Source organism: Ranitomeya variabilis, chromosome 2 (assembly GCF_051348905.1).
Source record: "Ranitomeya variabilis isolate aRanVar5 chromosome 2, aRanVar5.hap1, whole genome shotgun sequence".
NCBI lineage: Eukaryota > Metazoa > Chordata > Amphibia > Anura > Dendrobatidae > Ranitomeya > Ranitomeya variabilis.
The window spans coordinates 595901767-595924104 of NC_135233.1; the positions used below are offsets into that span (position 1 = coordinate 595901767).

A 22338-nucleotide genomic window follows, 5' to 3' on the forward strand; every position below is an offset into this window, starting at 1 on the left:
AGAGACGAGGAAATGTTCACAGCGCCAACTAGCGGCCGGAAGATAAAATAGCAATTACTATTGAATGGTAATTACTAATTAGTATGAAGTATCGTGACAGTCATGATATAAAATACGGAGGTTTTAAAAATAACGTGATGTGGAGTGAGGAGGATTTATTTGTGACACGCTTTATTTCTGATCTAAACCTGTTATGATGGTACCTGGTCTGAATGTAGTACCCACACGTAACCACCAGAGGGAGACATGCGAAGCGGTAGTACTGAGGAGTCCCAGGGCTGGATGGCGGCTCCCGTGCTCCCGCTTGGGGGGTGAGGCCACGGAATGAAGCGGGACAGGCGCGGGCGGAGCACGTCCTATCACCGGAGGGCTTCCCGGGCTACGGCGAAGGAAAGGACCCAAGTGCCCAGACTGCCCCCAACAGAGCCCCGAGCGGGTAAGGAACCGGAGTGACCGGAGAAACGATATAATATTATATGGGGTATAATACAGGATGTAACTCAGGGGCAGTAATGTAATGTATGTACACAGTGACTGCACCAGCAGAATAGTGAGTACAGCTCTGGAGTATAATACAGGATGTAACTCAGGATCAGTAATGTAATGTATGTACACAGTGACTGCACCAGCAGAATAGTGAGTGCAGCTCTGGAGTATAATACAGGATGTAACTCAGGATCAGTACATGATCAGTATTGTAATGTATGTACACAGTGACTGCACCAGCAGAATAGTGAGTGCAGCTCTGGAGTATAATACAGGATGTAACTCAGGATCAGTAATGTAATGTATGTACACAGTGACTGCACCAGCAGAATAGTGAGTGCAGCTCTGGGGTATAATACAGGATGTAACTCAGGATCAGTAATGTAATGTATGTACACAGTGACTGCACCAGCAGAATAGTGAGTGCAGCTCTGGAGTATAATACAGGATGTTACTCAGGATCAGTAATGTAATGTATGTACACAGTGACTGCACCAGCAGAATAGTGAGTGCAGCTCTGGGGTATAATACAGGATGTAACTCAGGATCAGTAATGTAATGTACACAGTGACTGCACCAGCAGAATAGTGAGTGCAGCTCTGGGGTATAATACAGGATGTAACTCAGGATTAGTAATGTAATGTATGTACACAGTGACTGCACCAGCAGAATAGTGAGTGCAGCTCTGGGGTATAATACAGGATGTAACTCAGGATCAGTAATGTAATGTACACAGTGACTGCACCAGCAGAATAGTGAGTGCAGCTCTGGGGTATAATACAGGATGTAACTCAGGATCAGTAATGTAATGTATGTACACAGTGACTGCACCAGCAGAATAGTGAGTGCAGCTCTGGGGTATAATACAGGATGTAACTCAGGATCAGTAATGTAATGTATGTACACAGTGACTGCACCAGCAGAATAGTGAGTGCAGCTCTGGGGTATAATACAGGATGTAACTCAGGATCAGTAATGTAATGTACACAGTGACTGCACCAGCAGAATAGTGAGTGCAGCTCTGGGGTATAATACAGGATGTAACTCAGGATTAGTAATGTAATGTATGTACACAGTGACTGCACCAGCAGAATAGTGAGTGCAGCTCTGGGGTATAATACAGGATGTAACTCAGGATCAGTAATGTAATGTACACAGTGACTGCACCAGCAGAATAGTGAGTGCAGCTCTGGGGTATAATACAGGATGTAACTCAGGATCAGTAATGTAATCTATGTACACAGTGACTGCACCAGCAGAATAGTGAGTGCAGCTCTGGAGTATAATACAGGATGTAACTCAGGATCAGTAATGTAATGTATGTACACAGTGACTGCACCAGCAGAATAGTGAGTGCAGCTCTGTGGTATAATACAGGATGTAACTCAGGATCAGTAATGAAATGTATGTATACAGTGACTGCACCAGCAGAATAGTGAGTGCAGCTCTGGGGTATAATACAGGATGTAACTCAGGATCAGTACTGTAATCTATGTACACAGTGACTGCACCAGCAGAATAGTGAGTGCAGCTCTGGAGTATAATACAGGATGTAACTCAGGATCAGTAATGTAATGTATGTACACAGTGACTGCACCAGCAGAATAGTGAGTGCAGCTCTGTGGTATAATACAGGATGTAACTCAGGATCAGTAATGAAATGTATGTATACAGTGACTGCACCAGCAGAATAGTGAGTGCAGCTCTGGGGTATAATACAGGATGTAACTCAGGATCAGTACTGTAATCTATGTACACAGTGACTGCACCAGCAGAATAGTGAGTGCAGCTCTGGAGTATAATACAGAATGTAACTCAGGATCAGTAATGTAATGTATGTACACAGTGACTGCACCAGCAGAATAGTGAGTGCAGCTCTGGAGTATAATACAGGATGTAACTCAGGATCAGTAATGTAATGTATGTACACAGTGACTGCACCAGCAGAATAGTGAGTGCAGCTCTGGAGTATAATACAGGATGTAAATGAGGATCAGTAATGTAATGAATGTACACAGTGACTGTACCAGCAGAATAGTGAGTGCAGCTCTGGGGTATAATACAGGATGTAACTCAGGATCAGTAATGTATGTACACAGTGACTGCACCAGCAGAATAGTGAGTGCAGCTCTGGGGTATAATACAGGATATAACTCAGGATCAGTAATGTAATGTATGTACACAGTGACTGCACCAGCAGAACAGTGAGTGCAGCTCTGGAGTATAATACAGGATGTAACTCAGGATCAGTACTGTAATGTATGTACACAGTGACTGCACCAGCAGAATAGTGAGTGCAGCTCTGGGGTATAATACAGGATGTAAATGAGGATCAGTAATGTAATGTATGTACACAGTGACTGCACCAGCAGAATAGTGAGTGCAGCTCTGGGGTATAATACAGGATATAACTCAGGATCAGTAATGTAATGTATGTACACAGTGACTGCACCAGCAGAATAGTGAGTGCAGCTCTGGAGTATAATACAGGATGTAACTCAGGATCAGTAATGTAATGTATGTACACAGTGACTGCACCAGCAGAATAGTGAGTGCAGCTCTGGGGTATAATACAGGATGTAAATGAGGATCAGTAATGTAATGAATGTACACAGTGACTGCACCAGCAGAATAGTGAGTGCAGCTCTGGGGTATAATACAGGATGTAACTCAGGATCAGTAATGTATGTACACAGTGACTGCTCCAGCAGAATAGTGAGTGCAGCTCTGGGGTATAATGCAGGATATAACTCAGGATCAGTATTGTAATGTATGTACACAGTGACTGCACCAGCAGAATAGTGAGTGCAGCTCTGGAGTATAATACAGGATGTAACTCCGGATCAGTAATGTAATGTATGTACACAGTGACTGCACCAGCAGAATAGTGAGTGCAGCTCTGGAGTATAATGCAGGATGTAACTCAGGATCAGTAATGTAATGTATGTACACAGTGACTGCACCAGCAGAATAGTGAGTGCAGCTCTGGAGTATAATACAGGATGTAACTCAGGATCAGTAATGTAATGTATGTACCCAGTGACTGCACCAGCAGAATAGTGAGTGCAGCTCTGGGGTATAATACAGGATGTATCTCAGGATCAGTAATGTATATACACAGTGACTGCACCAGCAAAATAGTGAGTGCAGCTCTGGGGTATAATGCAGGATGTAACTCAGGATCAGTAATGTAATGTATGTACACAGTGACTGCACCAGCAGAATAGTGCATGCAGCTCTGGAGTATAATACAGGATGTAACTCAGGATTAGTAATGTATGTACACAGTGACTGCACCAGCAGAATAGTGAGTGCATCTCTGGAGTATAATACAGGATGTAACTCAGGATCAGTAATGTAATGTATGTACCCAGTGACTGCACCAGCAGAATAGTGAGTGCAGCTCTGGGGTATAATACAGGATGTAACTCAGGATCAGTAATGTAATGTATATACACAGTGACTGCACCAGCAGAATAGTGAGTGCAGCTCTGGAGTATAATACAGGAGGTAACTCAGGATCAGTAATGTATGTACACAGTGACTACACCAGCAGAATAGTGAGTGCAGCTCTGGGGTATAATACAGGATGTAACTCAGGATCAGTAATGTAATGTATGTACACAGTGACTGCACCAGCAGAATAGTGAGTTCAGCTCTGGGATATAATTCATAATAAACCCATTGCATCTTCATATGACAATGTAATCGATGTCACATGCGTCCAGTGTTGCACAGAGCAGGACTTGGTTGATAGATACATTGTACTTAGTTTCCATCTTTGCTGTTTTTCCTTTCAGCCTTCGGCCGGACGCTGAGCTCCGGTCACTGCCGGCTGTGCCATGGGAAGTTCTCTTCCCGCAGTCTGCGCCAGGTGTTTGGGAAGGTGCCAGTCGGTGGTCGGAGCTCGGAGAAGCAGCGGCGGATGGAGCAGGTTTTCTTCGCTGACTTCCAGCAGCTGGTCGGCGTCTCCGTGCAGCAGGACCCTCGGCTGCCGCAGTCCGTGTGTAAGAACTGCCATGCCCAATTCTACAGGTGCCGCAGCGTGTTGCGCACCTTCATGCAGAGAGTGAACATCTCCCCGACCGCTCCGCACGTCAACTCCACAGGGTGGGTGCAGTAAGGTAAACTATGTATATTGTATGCAGCATAAGTTTACATCCCCCTTACAAAGTTTAGGAGAATAGATGCCCCCTACAGTTCTTCGTCCGGGATCAGAGAGATCTCTAATGTCGGTAGTCATCTGCTCGGATGATACGGTGCTACACCAACTAGCCGGAGGTGGAGGTCCTATGTGTAACCCTCGCAGACCTCGTGGTGCAGCTATGGGGTGCACATGGGCTTCATGGCCGCTGGGGACCCATTGAGGACCCCCTTGTTTGCTTTGGTGCCAGCACTGTATGATTTTGTATTTGTTTTTTTTCCTTTTTTAGTGATATTGTGCACAGTGCTGAGAGTCTGAGCACCGGGCCCTGCGCAGGTAAGGAGGATCCATTGCTATGATTTATATGCAGGGGCCACACAGGCCTATTGCTTTTCACAGCTGAGCATTTGTTACATTGCAGCAGACTATCAGGGCTGAGATCGATTTGTCCAGCCGGGGCTCATATGTGATTGTATATTTTCAGATCTGATCATCTCAAGCCCCGAGTGCCTGACCGGTCTGGTGAACTGGACCCATCGCCATGCGGGCGGATGCGCCTCTGTGCCCAGCTTGCAGCGAGTGCTTTCCGCACAATACTGCGGTGTCATTCGGGCAGTATGGGGCTGCAACGACGGGCACGATTACATCATGGACACCGACTCCGACCTCACAGAAGGGCAGCAAAGAACGGAAAATCCAAAGACACAAAGTGGAAATGGGCTTCATACCGTCAGAGCTGCAGACACTGCCACATTGGGGTATAAACTACCGGACAGGATGGACGCCTCTCCGGCTACTGCGGATATTGGAAGGGAAGGTTACCCTCCGGCCCAGATCAGATGGCCCGCGCTGCCCCTGGAGACCCCGATGGCCTTGTGTCCTGAGACGGATTCAGCGCAGGGTAAGATGTCCGGAGCCGATCACCATTAATGTCTCATAAACGCAATCAATTAATCTTAATATTGAAATATATTAAGTGTCAGTGCAACCGCAGAGACATTACATCCTGTATTATACTCCAGTGCTGCACTTACTATTCTGCTGGTGCAGTCACTGTGTACATACATTACATTACTGACCCCAAGTTACATCCTGTATTATACCCCAGAGCTGCACTCACTATTCTGCTGGTGCAGTCACTGTGTACATACATTACTGATCCTGAGTTACATCCTGTATTATACTCCAGAGGTGCACTCACTATTCTGCTGGTGCAGTCACTGTGTACATACATTACATTACTGATCCTGAGTTACATCCTGTATTATACCCCAGAGCTGCACTCACTATTCTGCTGGTGCAGTCACTGTGTACATACATTACATTACTGACCCCAAGTTACATCCTGTATTATACCCCAGAGCTGCACTCACTATTCTGCTGGTGCAGTCACTGTGTACATACATTACTGATCCTGAGTTACATCCTGTATTATACTCCAGAGGTGCACTCACTATTCTGCTGGTGCAGTCACTGTGTACATACATTACATTACTGATCCTGAGTTACATCCTGTATTATATCCCAGAGCTGCACTCACTATTCTGCTGGTGCAGTCACTGTGTACATACATTACATTACTGATCCTGTACTGATCCTACGTTACATCCTGTATTATACCCCAGAGCTGCATTCACTATTCTGTTGGTGCCGTCACTGTGTTCATACATTACATTACTGATCCTGTACTGATCCTACGTTACATCCTGTATTATACCCCAGAGCTGCATTCACTATTCTGTTGGTGCCGTCACTGTGTTCATACATTACATTACTGATCCAGCATGCCCTGCTTGCTCAGCCCTGTACACTGTGATCAGACTTAGTACCTGACCTTTATAGTACAGTAACTGCACCTTCTAGTTTGCCCATGTATGGGGCTCCACCTTCTAGTTTGCCCATGTATGGGGCTCCACCTTCTAGTTTGCCCATGTATGGGGTTCCACCTTCTAGTTTGCCCATGTATGGGGCTCCACCTTCTAGTGTGCCCATGTATGGGGCTCCACCTTCTAGTTTGCCCATGTATGGGGCTCCACCTTCTAGTTTGCCCATGTATGGGGCTCCACCTTCTAGTTTGCCCATGTATGGGGCTCCACCTTCTAGTTTGCCCATGTATGGGGCTCCACCTTCTAGTTTGCCCATGTATGGGGCTCCACCTTCTAGTTTGCCCATGTATGGGGCTCCACCTTCTAGTTTGCCCATGTATGGGGCTCCACCTTCTAGTTTGCCCATGTATGGGGCTCCACCTTCTAGTTTGCCCATGTATGGGGCTCCACCTTCTAGTTTGCCCATGTATGGGGCTCCACCTTCTAGTTTGCCCATGTATGGGGCAGGGTGGATTGATTTAAATCATGATTTAAATCACGATTTAAATCAAAAGATTTTTTTCTATTTAAATCGGATCGATTTAAATCATGATTTTAATCATGATTTAAATCACTGATTTAAATCAAAAGGTTTTTTTTAATATAAATCACGATTAAAATGAGAAGTGAGAGCAGTGCGCATGTGCGCCCATAGTTACACGGACGAAACTAGGGGCAACGATCTAACGCCAGGGTGAGGGGGGGACCCCAAAGTAAGTAAAAATCTTTTTTGTTTTACTATATGGCAATAGGTAGGTGTTTAAAAGCAGCATGTCTTAATTGTATAAACTACTAATAGCCTCCACATTTTGTTCATACTGCCCCTTTAATTCCACACTTCTAGCTTGGTTTCACTTTTGGTTTAGTTTCTTTTTCCATTCAGTTGACATGCCCAAACTTGTTGGATAGTCAGCATCCTACAGAAACCTCTGGAAGAGCATGGCATTGTGAATGTTACACATATACAGCCTTTATTCTACTGAGTTAAACAACTCAGCTTTATCTCATGATGGAAGAACCTTTGGATGGTAAAATATTTTCCTCAAAAAGCAGTTTATTGAAAAAAATCCGATTTAAATCAAAAAAATCCGATTTAAATCAAAAAAATCCGATTTTTTTTGATTTTTTTAAAAAAAACATTGATTTTTATCCACCCTGGTATGGGGCTCCACCTTCTAGTTTGCCCATGTATGGGGCTCCACCTTCTACTTTGCCCATGTATGGGGCTCCACCTTCTAGTTTGCCCATGTATGGAGGTCCACCTTCTAGTTTGCCCATGTATGGGGCTCCACCTTCTAGTTTGCACATGTATGGGGCTGCACCTTCTAGTTTGCACATGTATGGGGCTGCACCTTCTAGTTTGCACATGTATGGGGCTGCACCTTCTAGGTTGCACATGTATGGGGCTGCGCCTTCTAGTTTGCACATGTATGGGGCTGCACCTTCTAGTTTGCACATGTATGGGGCTCCACCTTCTAGTTTGCACATGTATGGGGCTCCACCTTCTAGTTTGCACATGTAATGGGCTGCACCTTCTAGTTTGCCCATGTATGGGGCTCCACCTTCTAGTTTGCCCATGTATGGGGCTCCACCTTCTAGTTTGCACATGTATGGGGCTCCACCTTCTAGTTTGCACATGTATGGGGCTGCACCTTCTAGTTTGCACATGTAATGGGCTGCACCTTCTAGTTTGCACATGTAATGGGCTGCACCTTCTAGTTTGCACATGTAATGGCCTGCACCTTCTAGTTTGCACATGTAATGGCCTGCACCTTCTAGTTTGCACATGTAATGGCCTGCACCTTCTAGATCGCACATGTAATGGCCTGCACCTTCTAGATCGCACATGTATGGGGCTGCACCTTCTAGTTTGCACATGTATGGGGCTGCACCTTCTAGATCGCACATGTATGGGGCTGCACCTTCTAGTTTGAACATGTATGGGGCTGCACCTTCTAGTTTGCACATGTATGGGGCACCACCTTCTAGTTTGCACATGTAATGGGCTGCACCTTCTAGTTTGCCCATGCATGGGGCTCCTCCTTCTAGTTTGCACATGTAATGGGCTGCACCTTCTAGTTTGCACATGTAATGGCCTGCACCTTCTAGTTTGCACATTGGCCTGCACCTTCTAGATCGCACATGTATGGGGCTGCACCTTCTAGTTTGCACATGTATGGGGCTGCACCTTCTAGATCGCACATGTATGGGGCTGCACCTTCTAGTTTGCCCATGTATGGGGCACCACCTTCTAGTTTGCACATGTAATGGCCTGCACCTTCTAGTTTGCCCATGCATGGGGCTCCTCCTTCTAGTTTGCACATGTAATGGCCTGCACCTTCTAGGTTGCACATGTATGGGGCTGCACCTTCTAGTTTGCACATATATGGGGCTGCACCTTCTAGTTTGCACATGTATGGCGCTCCACCTTGTAGTTTGCACATGCATGGGGCTGCACCTTCTAGGTTGCACATGTATGGTGCTCCACATTGTAGTTTACACATGTATGGGGCTGCACCTTCTCGTTTGCCCATGTATGGCGCTCCACCTTCTAGTTTGCTCATGTATGGGGCTCCACCTTCTAGTTTGCCCATGTATTGGGCTCCACCTTCTAGTTTGCACATGTATGGGGCTGCACCTTCTAGTTTGCACATGTAATGGGATGCACCTTCTAGTTTGCACATGTATGGGGCTGCACCTTCTAGTTTGCCCATGTATGGGACTGCACCTTCTAGTTTGCCCATGTATGGGGCTCCACCTTCTAGTTTTCCCATGTATGGGGCTCCACCTTCTAGTTTGCCCATGTATGGGGCTCCACCTTCTAGTTTGCCCATGTATGGGGCTCCACCTTCTAGTTTGCCCATGTATGCGGCTCCACCTTCTAGTTTGCACATGTATGGGACTGCACCTTCTAGTTTTCCCACGTATGGGGCTCCACCTTCTAGTTTGCCCACGTATGGGGCTCCACCTTCTAGTTTGCCCACGTATGGGGCTCCACCTTCTAGTTTGCCCACGTATGGGGCTCCACCTTCTAGTTTGCCCACGTATGGGGCTCCACCTTCTAGTTTGCCCACGTATGGGGCTCCACCTTCTAGTTTGCCCATGTATGGGGCTCCACCTTCTAGTTTGCAGATGTATGGGGCTGCACCTTCTAGTTTGCACATGTAATGGGATGCACCTTCTAGTTTGCACATGTATGGGGCTGCACCTTCTAGTTTGCACATGTATGGGACTGCACCTTCTAGTTTGCCCATGTATGGGGCTCCACCTTCTAGTTTGCCCATGTATGGGGCTCCACCTTCTAGTTTGCCCATGTATGGGGCTCCACCTTCTAGTTTGCCCATGTATGGGGCTCCACCTTCTTGTTTGCCCATGTATGGGGCTCCACCTTCTAGTTTGCCCATGTATGGGGCTCCACCTTCTTGTTTGCCCATGTATGGGGCTCCACCTTCTAGTTTGCCCATGTATGGGGCTCCACCTTCTAGTTTGCCCATGTATGGGGCTCCACCTTCTAGTTTGCCCATGTATGCGGCTCCACCTTCTAGTTTGCACATGTATGGGGCTGCACCTTCTAGTTTGCACATGTATGGGGCTGCACCTTCTAGTTTGCACATGTATGGGGCTGCACCTTCTAGGTTGCACATGTATGGGGCTGCACCTTCTAGTTTGCACATGTATGGGGCTGCACCTTCTAGTTTGAACATGTATGGGGCTGCACCTTCTAGTTTGCACATGTATGGGGCTCCACCTTCTAGTTTGCACATGTATGGGGCTCCACCTTCTAGTTTGCACATGTAATGGGCTGCACCTTCTAGTTTGCCCATGTATGGGGCTCCACCTTCTAGTTTGCCCATGTATGGGGCTCCACCTTCTAGTTTGCACATGTATGGGGCTCCACCTTCTAGTTTGCACATGTATGGGGCTGCACCTTCTAGTTTGCACATGTATGGGGCTGCACCTTCTAGTTTGCACATGTATGGGGCTGCACCTTCTAGTTTGCACATGTAATGGGATGCACCTTCTAGTTTGCACATGTAATGGGATGCACCTTCTAGTTTGCACATGTATGGGACTGCACCTTCTAGTTTGCCCATGTATGGGGCTCCACCTTCTAGTTTGCCCATGTATGGGGCTCCACCTTCTAGTTTTCCCATGTATGGGGCTCCACATTCTAGTTTGCCCATGTATGGGGCTCCACCTCCTAGTTTGCCCATGTATGGGGCTCCACCTTCTAGTTTGCCCATGTATGGGGCTCCACCTTCTAGTTTGCCCATGTATGGGGCTCCACCTTCTAGTTTGCCCATGTATGGGGCTCCACCTTCTAGTTCGCCCATGTATGGGGCTCCACCTTCTAGTTTGCCCATGTATGCGGCTCCACCTTCTAGTTTGCACATGTATGGGGCTGCACCTTCTAGTTTGCACATGTATGGGGCTGCACCTTCTAGTTTGCACATGTAATCGGCTGCACCTTCTAGTTTGCCCATGTATGGGGCTCCACCTTCTGGTTTGAACATGTATGGGGCTTCACCTTCTAGTTTGCCCATGTATGGGGCTCCACCTTCTAGTTTGCCCATGTAATGGGGCTCCACCTTCTAGTTTGCCCATGTAATGGGGCTCCACCTTCTAGTTTGCACATGTAATGGGCTCCACCTTCTAGTTTGCACATGTAATGGGCTGCACCTTCTAGTTTGCCCATGTATGGGGCTCCACCTTCTAGTTTGCACATGTATGGGGCTGCACCTTCTAGTTTGCACATGTATGGGGCTGCACCTTCTAGTTTGCACATGTATGGCGCTCCACATTGTAGTTTGCACATGTATGGGGCTGTACCTTCTAGTTTGCACATGTATGGGGCTGCACCTTCTAGTTTGCACATGTATGGCGATGACGCTCAGTGCCGCTGCCTCGTTCTATGAGTTCTTCTTTCTTACTGCAGGATATGATGGTAGACCGTCTCCTGTGACTACTGATCCTACAAGGGATGTGGACATCGACCTCTCAGACGGGTGAGGATGTTCTTGTATGTATGACAGTTCTCTTTCCAGCGTGGACTGTGAAAGTTCAGACTGGGTTATACTGGTTCTCGTAGTGCTCCGGTGTCTACTGTAATTAAATTTTTTTCTCATATAGTGACTACTACAGCAGAGATACCGGAGAACGCAGAGCAGATGCCTTGCTGTCTTCAGATGACTCCTTTGAACCATATACAGAGAAAAGGTAAACTGTTCTGCTACGTGATGATGGAATCCATGAGCCGGTAATGAAAAATGATGGGTCTGCAATGCTTGGAGATTTCCATTTTGTAATTCATAATTCCCCTTCTCTGCCTTCTGTCATTTTTAATTGTGCCCTCTGGAACTCTTGGTCAGCGTGTAACAAACTCTCCTACATTCATGACTTTTTCATTTCAAACTCCTTTAACCTTCTGGATTATAATGATACATTGCAATGTGCCCTGGACGAAGCTGCAATGCCTAAACATAGAAAAACTTGGCACAGATGGCGGCAACTCTGGCACACTTTGCAAACACCTCTTCTCCAGTGTTGCTCCAGGTGCGCCAAATGTTTGTGGAAAAAAATCCAATCTGGTCGAAGATATCATCCATTATAAATTTATGCTTAAAACATACAACTCTAGCCTTCACCTCTCCAAACCAGCCTACTTTTAGCACCCTTATCACTGCACTATCAAGCAATTCTAAAAGACTCTTTGACACTTTTCATTCTCTTTTCAATCCAAGAGTGCAGGCCTCCACCATCAAATTCAGCACTGACATAGAAAAAACTGATCCAGCAGGCAATTTCCTTCCAATCCCCTAATATCATGCATTTTCCTCCCTCCCGCACTGTATCTCGCTCACTTTCTTCTGTGAACCGGTCAGAGAAAAAGTGACAAGGCTACTTGTATCTTCTCACCCTACTACCTGCACCACTAGTGACCCTATTCCCTCACATCTCCTCCAGTCTCTTTCCCCCAGCTTTCACCACTTGCCTAACTAAAATATTTTACCTCTCTCTTCCAGTATCTTTCCCTCCTCATTTGAACCCGCCAACATACATCCATTACTTAAAAAAACCATCCCTCAACCAGTACTGTGCCGCTAACTATAGTCCTGTCTCTAATCTTCCCTTCATCTCTAAACTCCTGGAACGCTGCGTCCACTCCCGCTTAGTTATGCTATCTATCAGATCACTCTCTTCTTCACCCTCTTCAATCTGGTTTTTCTAAAGTCTCTAATGATCTACTAACAGCTAAATCTATGGTCACTGGTCCCTGCTCATCCTTCTGGAGCTCTGCAGTATTCAACACTGTGGATCTTCTTCAAGATGCTCCGCTCTATTGGGCTCAAGGACACCGTTCTCTCCTGGTTCTCCTCCTTCCTCTCTGACCTCTCCTTCACTGTGTCTTTTACCAGCTCCTCTTACTGTAAGGGTTCCTCAAGGATCAGTCCTGGTCCCCCTCCTCCTCTCTCTATACACTGCCCCTATTGGACAAACCATCAGTAGGATTCGGTTTTCAGCACCATCTTTCTGCTGATGACACCAATTATACACATTGTCTCCTGACATCACACCTGCATTACTACAAAACATCAGTGATTGTCTTTCCGCTGTCTCTAACATCATGTCCTCCCTCTATCTAAAACTGAATCTGTCAAAAACTGAACTTGTGTTTCCTCCTTCCACTAACCTACCTGTGCCCGATATTTGCCTTTTCCCTGTGTGGCTCCACCATTACTTCCCAGCAGCATGCCTGCTGTCGTGGGGTCAGATCTGATTCAGATCCTTCCTTCACCCCCCACATCCAATCACTCACTCGCTCACGTCACCTACGCCTCAAAAATAACTAGAGAATTTTACCTTTTCTTACCTTTGACTCTGCAAAAAGGAGATTTTTGTGTACTCACCGTAAAATCTTTTTCTCCGAGTCAATCATTGGGGGACACAGGACGAATGGGTGTTATGCTGCTGCCACCAGGAGGACACTAAGTTAAACACACACAAAAGATTAACTCCTCCCCTGCAGTATACACCCACGGGCTGGAGAATCCGGAGCCAGTTCGGTAACAAAGCAGTAGGAGTAAACCAGATAATAACAGTAAACATGTTACAGTCAAAAACACCGACTGAAAAGAATAACCGAGCCAAACTAGGCTAACAGGGAGGGTGCTGTGTCCCCCAATGATTGACTCGGAGAAAAAGATTTTACGGTGAGTACACAAAAATCTCCTTTTCTCCTACGTATCATTGGGGGACACAGGACGAATGGGACGTCCCAAAGCAGTCCCTGGGTGGGCAACAAGAAGTTATAAATGCTGTGCGTGCCTACGAGCTACAGATGAGACACTGCCGCTTGTAGGATTCGCCTACCGACGGACGCGTCTGCCGAGGCCTGAGAGTGCACATGGTAGTGCTTCGTGAATGTATGCAGGCTGGACCATGTAGCAGCCTTGCAGACCTGCGCTGCCGATGCCTGGTGCCGGATGGCCCAGGACGCGCCGACTGACCGGGTAGAATGAGCTTTGATCCCCGGAGGTGCGGCGTGACCCTTGACACGGTAGGACTCTTGGATGGCGGAACGAATCCACTTGGCAATGGAGGCCTTGGAAGCGGGAAGTCCCTTCCGTGGCCCTTCCGGAAGAACGAACAAGGCGTCTGACCTACGGAGAGACGCAGTTCTGGAGACATAACGTCTGAGACCCCTCACTAAGTCCAGAGTGTGGAGAGCCCTTTCCGTGCGGTGAGAAGGAGCAGGGCACAGTGAGGGAAGGACAATCTCCTCATTAAGATGGAAGGAGGAAACGACCTTCGGAAGAAAAGACGGACATGTCCGTAGAACTACCTTGTCCTGGTGGAACACGAGGAAAGGAGGTTGGCAAGACAGAGCTGCCAGCTCAGAGACACGTCTAATAGACGTGACAGCCACGAGGAAGGCAACTTTCCACGACAAGAGCAGCAAAGACACCTCATGCAAGGGCTCAAAAGGGGGCTCTTGAAGAGCACAGAGAACCAGATTCAGGTCCCATGGTTCCAAGGGCATTCTGTAAGGCGGAACCATATGAGAAACTCCCTGGATGAAAGTCTTGACTTGCAGTCTGTTTGCAATCCTTCTCTGGAAAAGAACCGAGAGAGCAGAAATTTGGCCCTTAAGAGAACTGAGGGCAAGGCCCAAGTCTACGCCTGATTGGAGGAATTCCAAAATGTGAGGAATAGAAAATTGGAGGGGAAAACGTCCCCGATCCCTGCACCAGGCGAAGTATACCTTCCAGGCGCGGTGGTAGATGCGCATGGAAGAAGACTTGCGTGCGCGGAGCATGGTAGATATAACCGTCTGGGACAGACCCTTCTGCCTCAGTACCCAGGACTCAACGGCCACGCCGTTAAACACAGGGCCTCTGAGTTCGGGTGGTAAATGGGCCCTTGAGACAGGAGGTCTGCGCGGCTCGGCAGCCTCCAAGGTACGTCTGAGACCAGTTGCACCATCTCGGCGTACCATGTCCTGCGCGGCCAGTCCGGAGCGATGAGAATTACTGAAATCCGTTCTGCCCTGACCTTCCTGATTACCTTTGCCAGAAGGGGAATTGGGGGAAAGATGTATGGGAGTCTGAAACCCTGCCATGAGAGGACGAGAGCATCGGCTCCGAAAGCTGAGGGGTCGTGAGACCTGGCCATGAAGACGGGAACCTGGCAATTGAGGCGAGATGCCATTAGATCCACGTCCGGAGTCCCCCATCGAGAGCATATCTGGTGAAAGATTGCGGGATGAAGAGACCACTCTCCGCGATCGAGGCTGTGGCGACTGAGAAAGTCCGCTTCCCAGTTTTCCACGCCTGGGATGTAAACTGCTGAGAGTATGGAGTGGTTGGTCTCGGCCCAGCGGAGAATGAGCGTTACCTCGACCATGGCCGCTTTGCTGCGAGTGCCCCCTTGGCGGTTGATGTAGGCTACCGCAGTGGCGTTGTCGGACTGGACTCTGACCGCGCGGCCGGAAAGAAACGGATGAAAATGGTGGAGTGCCAGTCTGATTGCCCGAATCTCTAGGATGTTGATGGGCAGCTGGGATTCCTGCGGGGACCAGCGACCCTGAGTCGAGTGGCGCTGGAACACAGCACCCCAGCCGAAGAGACTGGCGTCCGTTGTGACAACCAGCCAGTGCACCGGAAGGAAAGACTTCCCCCGAGTCAGGGAGGACCTCTTGGTCCACCACCTGAGGGACTGCCTGATTGGGCGAGAGAGCAGAAGACGGCGGTCGAGCGAGGCAGGATTCCTGTCCCATACTGCTAGAAGGGCATGCTGTAGGGGACGGAGGTGAAATACAGCAAAAGGCACTGCCTCCATTGCCGCCACCATCCTGCCGAGTACCCTCATGGAGAAGCGTAGGGAGTGAGGGCGAGGTTGGGTAAGCTTTCGGACTTCTCTCTGTAGCGTGGATACCTTTTCCGGAGGTAGGAGTACTAGACCCTGAGAGGAGTCTAGGATCATCCCCAGGTAGGATATGGTTTGAGCCGGGACTGGGGAAGATTTCTTGAAGTTGATTTTCCAACCCAGACGCAAAAAGGTATTTATGGTGACGTCTACTGCTTCTGAGCAGGATCGAAAAGAGGAGCCTTTTATGAGAATGTCGTCCAAGTAGGGCAACACCACTATGCCTCGAGCATGGAGAATGGCCACGGCAGCTGCCATGACCTTGGTGAATACCCGAGGAGCGGTGGCCAGCCCGAAGGGTAGGGCGACAAACTGGAAATGGTGCCCCTGGACCGCGAAGCGGAGGAAACGCTGATGAGACGGTAGGATGGGAATGTGCAGGTAAGCGTCCTGAACATCCAGAGATGCAAGGAACTCGCCCTCTTCCAGAGAGGCAATTACCGAGCGGAGGGACTCCATACGGAATCGGTGTACGCGGACGTACTTGTTGAGAAGCTTGAGGTCTAATATTGGACGTACTGAGCCGTCCTTTTTTGGTACGATGAAAAGATTGGAATAGAAACCTTGGTACCTCTCGTTCTGAGGTACCGGGATGATGACCCCGTCTTCCCATAGCGACCTTATGGCCTGGAAATACTGACAGACTCTTGCTCTGGGAGGAGGGGACTGGAAGAAATGAGATGGGGGAAGAGAGACAAACTCTATCTTGTAACCGGAGGACACTAGGTCGCGGACCCATCGGTCGGGAACTACCGAGAGCCACGCGTCCCGAAAGAAGAGTAGGCGGCCGCCTACTCTGTCGGTGTCCTTCGGCGTTTACCAAGAGTCATTGAGGTGGAGACCTGTTAGGTCTGGACCCTCGGAATCCCTGTTGTCTGGGTCTGCCTCTCCAAGTGGGAGAAGGTTTGTAAGACGGCTGGGAGGCTCTGTCCTTGCGCTGACCTCTCCCGACGCCGGGTGGCGCGGAGGAGGGATTGGACCAATTGGAGCCGAAACGGAAATATCGGCCTCGGCCCTGTTGGTTGCGAAAGGGACGAAAAGTCCGTTGCTGGGGAAGGAATTTGCTCTTTCCTCCTGTGGAGTCTGCGATTATTTTGTCTAGTTTGTCCCCAAATAGGCGTTCGCCCTGGTATGGAAGAGACGTGAGGGATTTTTTGGATCCCGAGTCCGCTTTCCAGTCCCTGAGCCAAAGGGATCTGCGGATCGTGACAGCATTGGCCGCTGCCTGTGAGGCACAGTTGGCCGCGTCTAAGGATGCGGAAACTACGAAGTCCCCCGCTCTGGCGATCTGAGTGGCCAGGTGTGAAATTTCTGGGGGTAAGTCGGCACGTAGTGCTGTAGAGGATAAAGACTCGGCCCAATGGGACATAGCTTTTGCAACCCACGTGACGGCAAAAGAGGGAAAGAGAGAAGCCGAGGAGGCTTCAAAGGCCGAGCGAGCCATCTGTTCAATTTGTCTATCAGTGGGATGCTTGATGGACGCACCCTCAGAGGAGGATAGAACCGCCTTGGTGGCTAGCCGCGACACTGGCGGGTCCACGGAGGGTGACTGAGACCAGTCCCTAGCTAGGTCCTGAGCAAACGGATACTTCAATTGCATAGCCTTCTGACCTGAGAAACGTTTATCCGGACGGACTCTATGGTGATCGACTATGTCTTTGAATTGAGGGTGCGTAGGAAAAAATTTATGGGCCTTTGTGGTTCGCCCGAAAGATACGGGATGAACCGCCTTGGACGGGGTTTCCTCCTCTAACTGTAGCGTCTGACTTACAGAGTCTATGAGAGAATCTAAAGTCTCTTGATCGTGATGATACTCTGGGGAACAGGACGCGTTGGACGCGTCGTCCAGGAGGGATTCCCTGCTATGAGTCGGGGATGAGTGACGAGAGACTTCGCTCTCTGAGCCGGAGGGCTGATCCCGGACCGGAGATATTACCCTGGACCTCTTTTTGGATGAGTGAGGGCTTCTGGAAACGGTACGACCTCTAGGCCGAGAGGGGTTCTTAGACCGCGTTATATCATCCGTGGAAGTGCCCTGGCTAAGGGACGGCTCACGGAGAGACTGTATCGTCCTTTCCAAGGATGCCACAGATCGAGCGAGGGAGGACGCCCATGCGGGGGTACTAGGCTCGCTACATTCCGGGTCAGAGGCCGGAGTAACCTGAGCCGCCGACATTTCGCAGGCGGTGCACAGCGGGTCAGTGTGACCTCGGGGCAGAGATACCTTGCAGGAGGTGCACACAGCAAAAATAACAGAGTGGGTCTTTCCAGTCCGTTTTTGCTTAGACTGTGACATATTTGTGATTAAGTGAGCGTACTGGCAGGGGGGGAGACAATCCTACTGAGTGCGTCTCACCAAAGTTCTGCGGTGGCCTGGCAGGGAGATCCTGATGTCCTGTGCACTGCGTTGCTGCAAAGCCGCCAGCGCACTCCAAGATGGCCGCCGAGATGTGAGAAGGGCGCTTCTCGGGAGCGAGAAGCGCCCAGGGAGGGGGCGTGTCTTGGGCGGACGTAGGCGTGCATGTAGGCGGGCGCTGGAGTCCGGACCGGGCCGAGGTGCCACCGCGCCAACGGAGCGCCGGAAAGACCGCCGTGCCCCCTCAGAATTATAAACTGCCCCGCGGCTGCAGAGCCGCATTAGTAAGGGGCCCCCCCCTGTCAGCTCGTCGGCCCCCGCACTTACCCTGTGCGATGGAACCAATGCTCCATCCACCTTCACCTTGGTAGGGAGAGGGTGGAGAGCTTCTGCCGCCATGCGTCGTCCGCTATATTCAGTGGTGATGCAGTGGGCGGCTGCACGGACGCCATGTCATTCTGTCCGGCTGTGCCCTGGCTCCAGGAAACTTAGGTGGATGATTAGTCCCCGTGGTCGCCTGAGAGGGAGGGAGGGAGATCGGAACGCTAAGGAACCGTCGCCACACTGAAAAGTGAGCCAGGGCTGGCATCCATCGTCGCGGGAAAGGATACAGGAGGAACGCTCCATGTACTTGCCCGTTGTTGGTGCGGGAGAGATCAGAGCTGAAAATTTGCCTGTCGCCCCCTTCTCTCCGTTAAAATAAAAATTGGTGGGGTCCTGAGGACCCAAGTGCCTCCTGAGACACTAAGTAAGAACTGGCTCCAGATTCTCCAGCCCGTGGGTGTATACTGCAGGGGAGGAGTTAATCTTTTGTGTGTGTTTAACTTAGTGTCCTCCTGGTGGCAGCAGCATAACACCCATTCGTCCTGTGTCCCCCAATGATACGTAGGAGAAAACTCTTACTGTCGCTCTTATTTATTATTCATTCTCGTCTGGACTATTGTATCTCTCTACTAATCGGTCTCCCTCTTACTAAACTCTCCCTTCTCCAATCCGTTCTGAATACTGCAGCCATGATCATATTCTTTACCAACCTATACACCGGCGCCTCCACCCTGTGCCAGTCATTACACTGGTTGCCCATCCACTATAGAGTCCAATATAAACTTAGCTCTCACCCACAAAGCGCTCCACAGTTCAGCACTACCCTGCTTTCTCCTCGCTCATCTCAGTCTACCACCCTTCCTGTGTCCTCTGTTCTGCTAAAGACTAACAATCCGAACTTCCCTCCTTTGTCTTCAAGACTTCTTACAAGCTGCACAGGTTCCCTGGAATGTACTACCCAGGAAAGTTTGATTCCCAGTACCTACAGTTTTAAGTGTACCCTAAAAAGCTCTTTTTTTTGGACAGACATATCATCTCACCTCACTTATGTAACTATTCCTGTTTTGCCTTTCCTCATAGCATCTGTTCACACCCTCCATGCACTTAATAGGTGTCCGGTTTATGCAGCATCATCTTGAATTCACAATTCCGCTTGCGGTATTACTTGTGTACAGTTTATACCCTCACTTCCTTCTTTTCTGGATTCTAGGCCTCAGCTTAGGAAGACCAGACCGAGGAAAAGCCAGAAAGCCCAAGAGCCCAAAGTAAGGAAGAAGCCGGGACCTAAACCGGGCTGGAAGAAGAAGATTAAGCGTGAGAGGTCAGAATGAGGTCTGGGATCAAGGGCCTGATGTAATGGCCTGATGGGCACTGGATGTATTGTGTCTCATACAAGACGCCTGGCTGCCAGTGTAATGTCATGGGGGCCTCCTAACTTTCCCTAGCAGACGATGTTGCTTGTTTGGGGTCTTATTGTATAAGACATCTTAGTGATCCGTTCTGTTTTGCAGAGAGGAGCTGCCCACTATCTACAAGTGTCCTTACCAAGGCTGCACTGCCGTCTATCGAGGAGCTGATGGGATGAAGGTAAATAAATCGGATGGTCTGGGCAATGGAGGTTTTGGAAGGTGCCGATCAATTTGCACTTCCCAGTCCATCTGCCACTGCCGCGCTTAGTAGCCGCTGGCTGGAGCGGGAGAGCCGCCTGTCGCCAGTTAACATCTGTGGCTCTTCTGGTTAGCCGGCTTGGCGCTGCATCATGGCAGTCCGGCTGCAATCTTCCATAATCAGCGCCACGTGTGTCCAAAGTCAGTGTGGGGTGTTGGAGGTCAAACTACTCACTTCCCAGCAGAAATTCTGAACTGGTGTTGCACTGTGTCTGGTAGAAGGCAGCCATGTTTTTCTAGATGTGCACAATTAAAGCAGCTCCTGAAAGCCCGCGATCAGCTCATCACTGTCGTTCCATGCAGAGGATTACTTTTAATTTTGGCAGTAGGACAATGTCATGTTTTGCTTTTATAGAAGCACATCAAGGAGCATCATGAAGAGGTGCGGGAGCGGCCGTGCCCTCACCCCGGCTGCAACAAGGTGTTCATGATAGATCGCTACCTGCAGAGACATGTGAAGCTGATCCACACTGGTGAGCGCTGCTTCTCCTCCATCCTGTACGTTTCTGACCTCTTCTGCCTAACGCCCCCTATTTCTTCCCCCAGAGGAGAGGAATTACATCTGTGACCAGTGCGGCCAGGCGTTCAAGCAAAGGAAGCATTTATCTGTGCATCAGATGAGGCACTCTGGAGCTAAACCCTTACAGTAAGTGTCGCCTCTATTCCTCAGTCTCACTGATCTGGGTCTCGCCTTCTTATATCTTTCTTGTGCTGTCCCTCGGTTATTTCTCCTAGAAATGGAAAAAGAAATTGACTTCTGGGCGGTACCTCGTTTTTTTTTTTTTTTTTTTAGGATTGTTTTGACTGACCCTGTAGCATTGATTGTACAATTTAAAGATGACACATTTTCCTTTGCCTTTTTGGCAAAAAATATATTTTCAACTTTTACACTTGAACCTCTTTACAACCTATGATGTATATGTATGTCATAGGTTGTGTCCCAGCATTTGTTAAGCAGCAGCATGGCAGTGCGCTGCTCACAAAGAGCATAGCTGCCAGATTGCTCATTGCTCTCTACGCCGGGACTGTGCTTGGAGAGCAGCGAGTATTCATTGCTCTTCTGTAGCGCACAGTGTCAGGAACCGGCTTCCTGCAGCTGCCTGTGGTCACGTGTCCCACTACTTAAGAGAAATGAATGTTCATAAATACGGTACTATGAATCCATACCTCAGCTTGCTGTCTGTGAATGACTTACAATATACAGTAAATGTTCCCAGACTTTCTGCTGCTCGGTATAATATTCTATTGTTCTCTTCTGCATCGTCATTACCACAACTCCTGTGTCCTCGTCCTGCCCTTTAGTCTCATGCTCGTCCATCAGGGATGTATGGACTTGACTGCAGTCATGGACGGGACCTGCAGGGAATTTTGGATTTGCTGTCTGTCTCTTTCCGCCAGGGGCTAATCCTTGTATTCTCTTTTCTCCTATCAGATGTGAAGTGTGCGGATTCCAATGCCGGCAGAGGGCGTCCCTGAAATACCACATGACCAAGCACAAGGCCGAGGCAGACCTGGAGTTTGCATGTGACCAGTGTGGAAAACGCTTTGAGAAGGCCCATAACCTCAATGTTCACATGTCCATGGTTCATCCACTCACCCAGAGCCCTGCAAAGCCGCCGGATACAGAAACGGACGCCCCTTCCGGAACCATGGGAGGACAAGCAATGAAACCAGAAGCTGCGCCGCAGCAGCAGCCGCTCCCTAGCTGAGTAAGAAGAGAAGCCGCAGAGGGCGTACGTTTTTATAATGCTTTTTTTCTGTACAGATCCGTGAGTGCAGACAGTATGTACAAAGTGGCACAGAGCCCGTCCACGGGCACCAGACTTTTTATTTTTTTGTCTGTCCAAAGCACTGTGACGAGGGTCGGGCTGGTGTTATGCATCCTGCGGCTCTTTGGACCTCTGACAACAGTGGCCTAACACTGTCGTTACACAGGTTGCTGCAGAGCAGTGCGTCCTCCCCTCTAGTGAGCGTCCATAGACCCTGACTAATTTATGATAACAGGTATGAAAGATTTTGAATAAATTATTTACATGAGTTGATGGATCCGTGATGGATACTGGGGCACAA

At 49.0% G+C, this 22338-nt stretch overlaps 1 protein-coding gene across 1 annotated transcript; it reads left to right on the forward strand.

The window, feature by feature from the left end:
• The first annotated feature begins 17 nt into the window (after positions 1-17).
• ZNF276 (zinc finger protein 276) lies at positions 18-22305 on the forward strand. Its single transcript, XM_077288461.1, has 12 exons — positions 18-67; positions 219-436; positions 4287-4596; positions 4920-4966; positions 5115-5531; positions 11432-11501; positions 11626-11712; positions 19812-19922; positions 20113-20188; positions 20624-20741; positions 20815-20914; positions 21701-22305. The coding sequence occupies exons 2-12, from the start codon at positions 325-327 to the stop codon at positions 21975-21977; spliced, it is 1725 nt and encodes a 574-aa protein (XP_077144576.1). The 5' UTR covers positions 18-67; positions 219-324; the 3' UTR covers positions 21978-22305.
• Positions 22306-22338: the final 33 nt, after the last annotated feature.

Bases quoted from the DNA above. Each gene is read 5' to 3' on its own strand.
- ZNF276 (XM_077288461.1), top strand. From the start codon at position 325: ATGAAGCGGGACAGGCGCGGGCGGAGCACGTCCTATCACCGGAGGGCT. The intron at 4,967-5,114 runs GTAAGGAGGATC...GTATATTTTCAG, and splicing joins GAGCACCGGGCCCTGCGCAG to ATCTGATCATCTCAAGCCCC. The intron at 11,502-11,625 runs GTGAGGATGTTC...TTTCTCATATAG, and splicing joins GACATCGACCTCTCAGACGG to TGACTACTACAGCAGAGATA.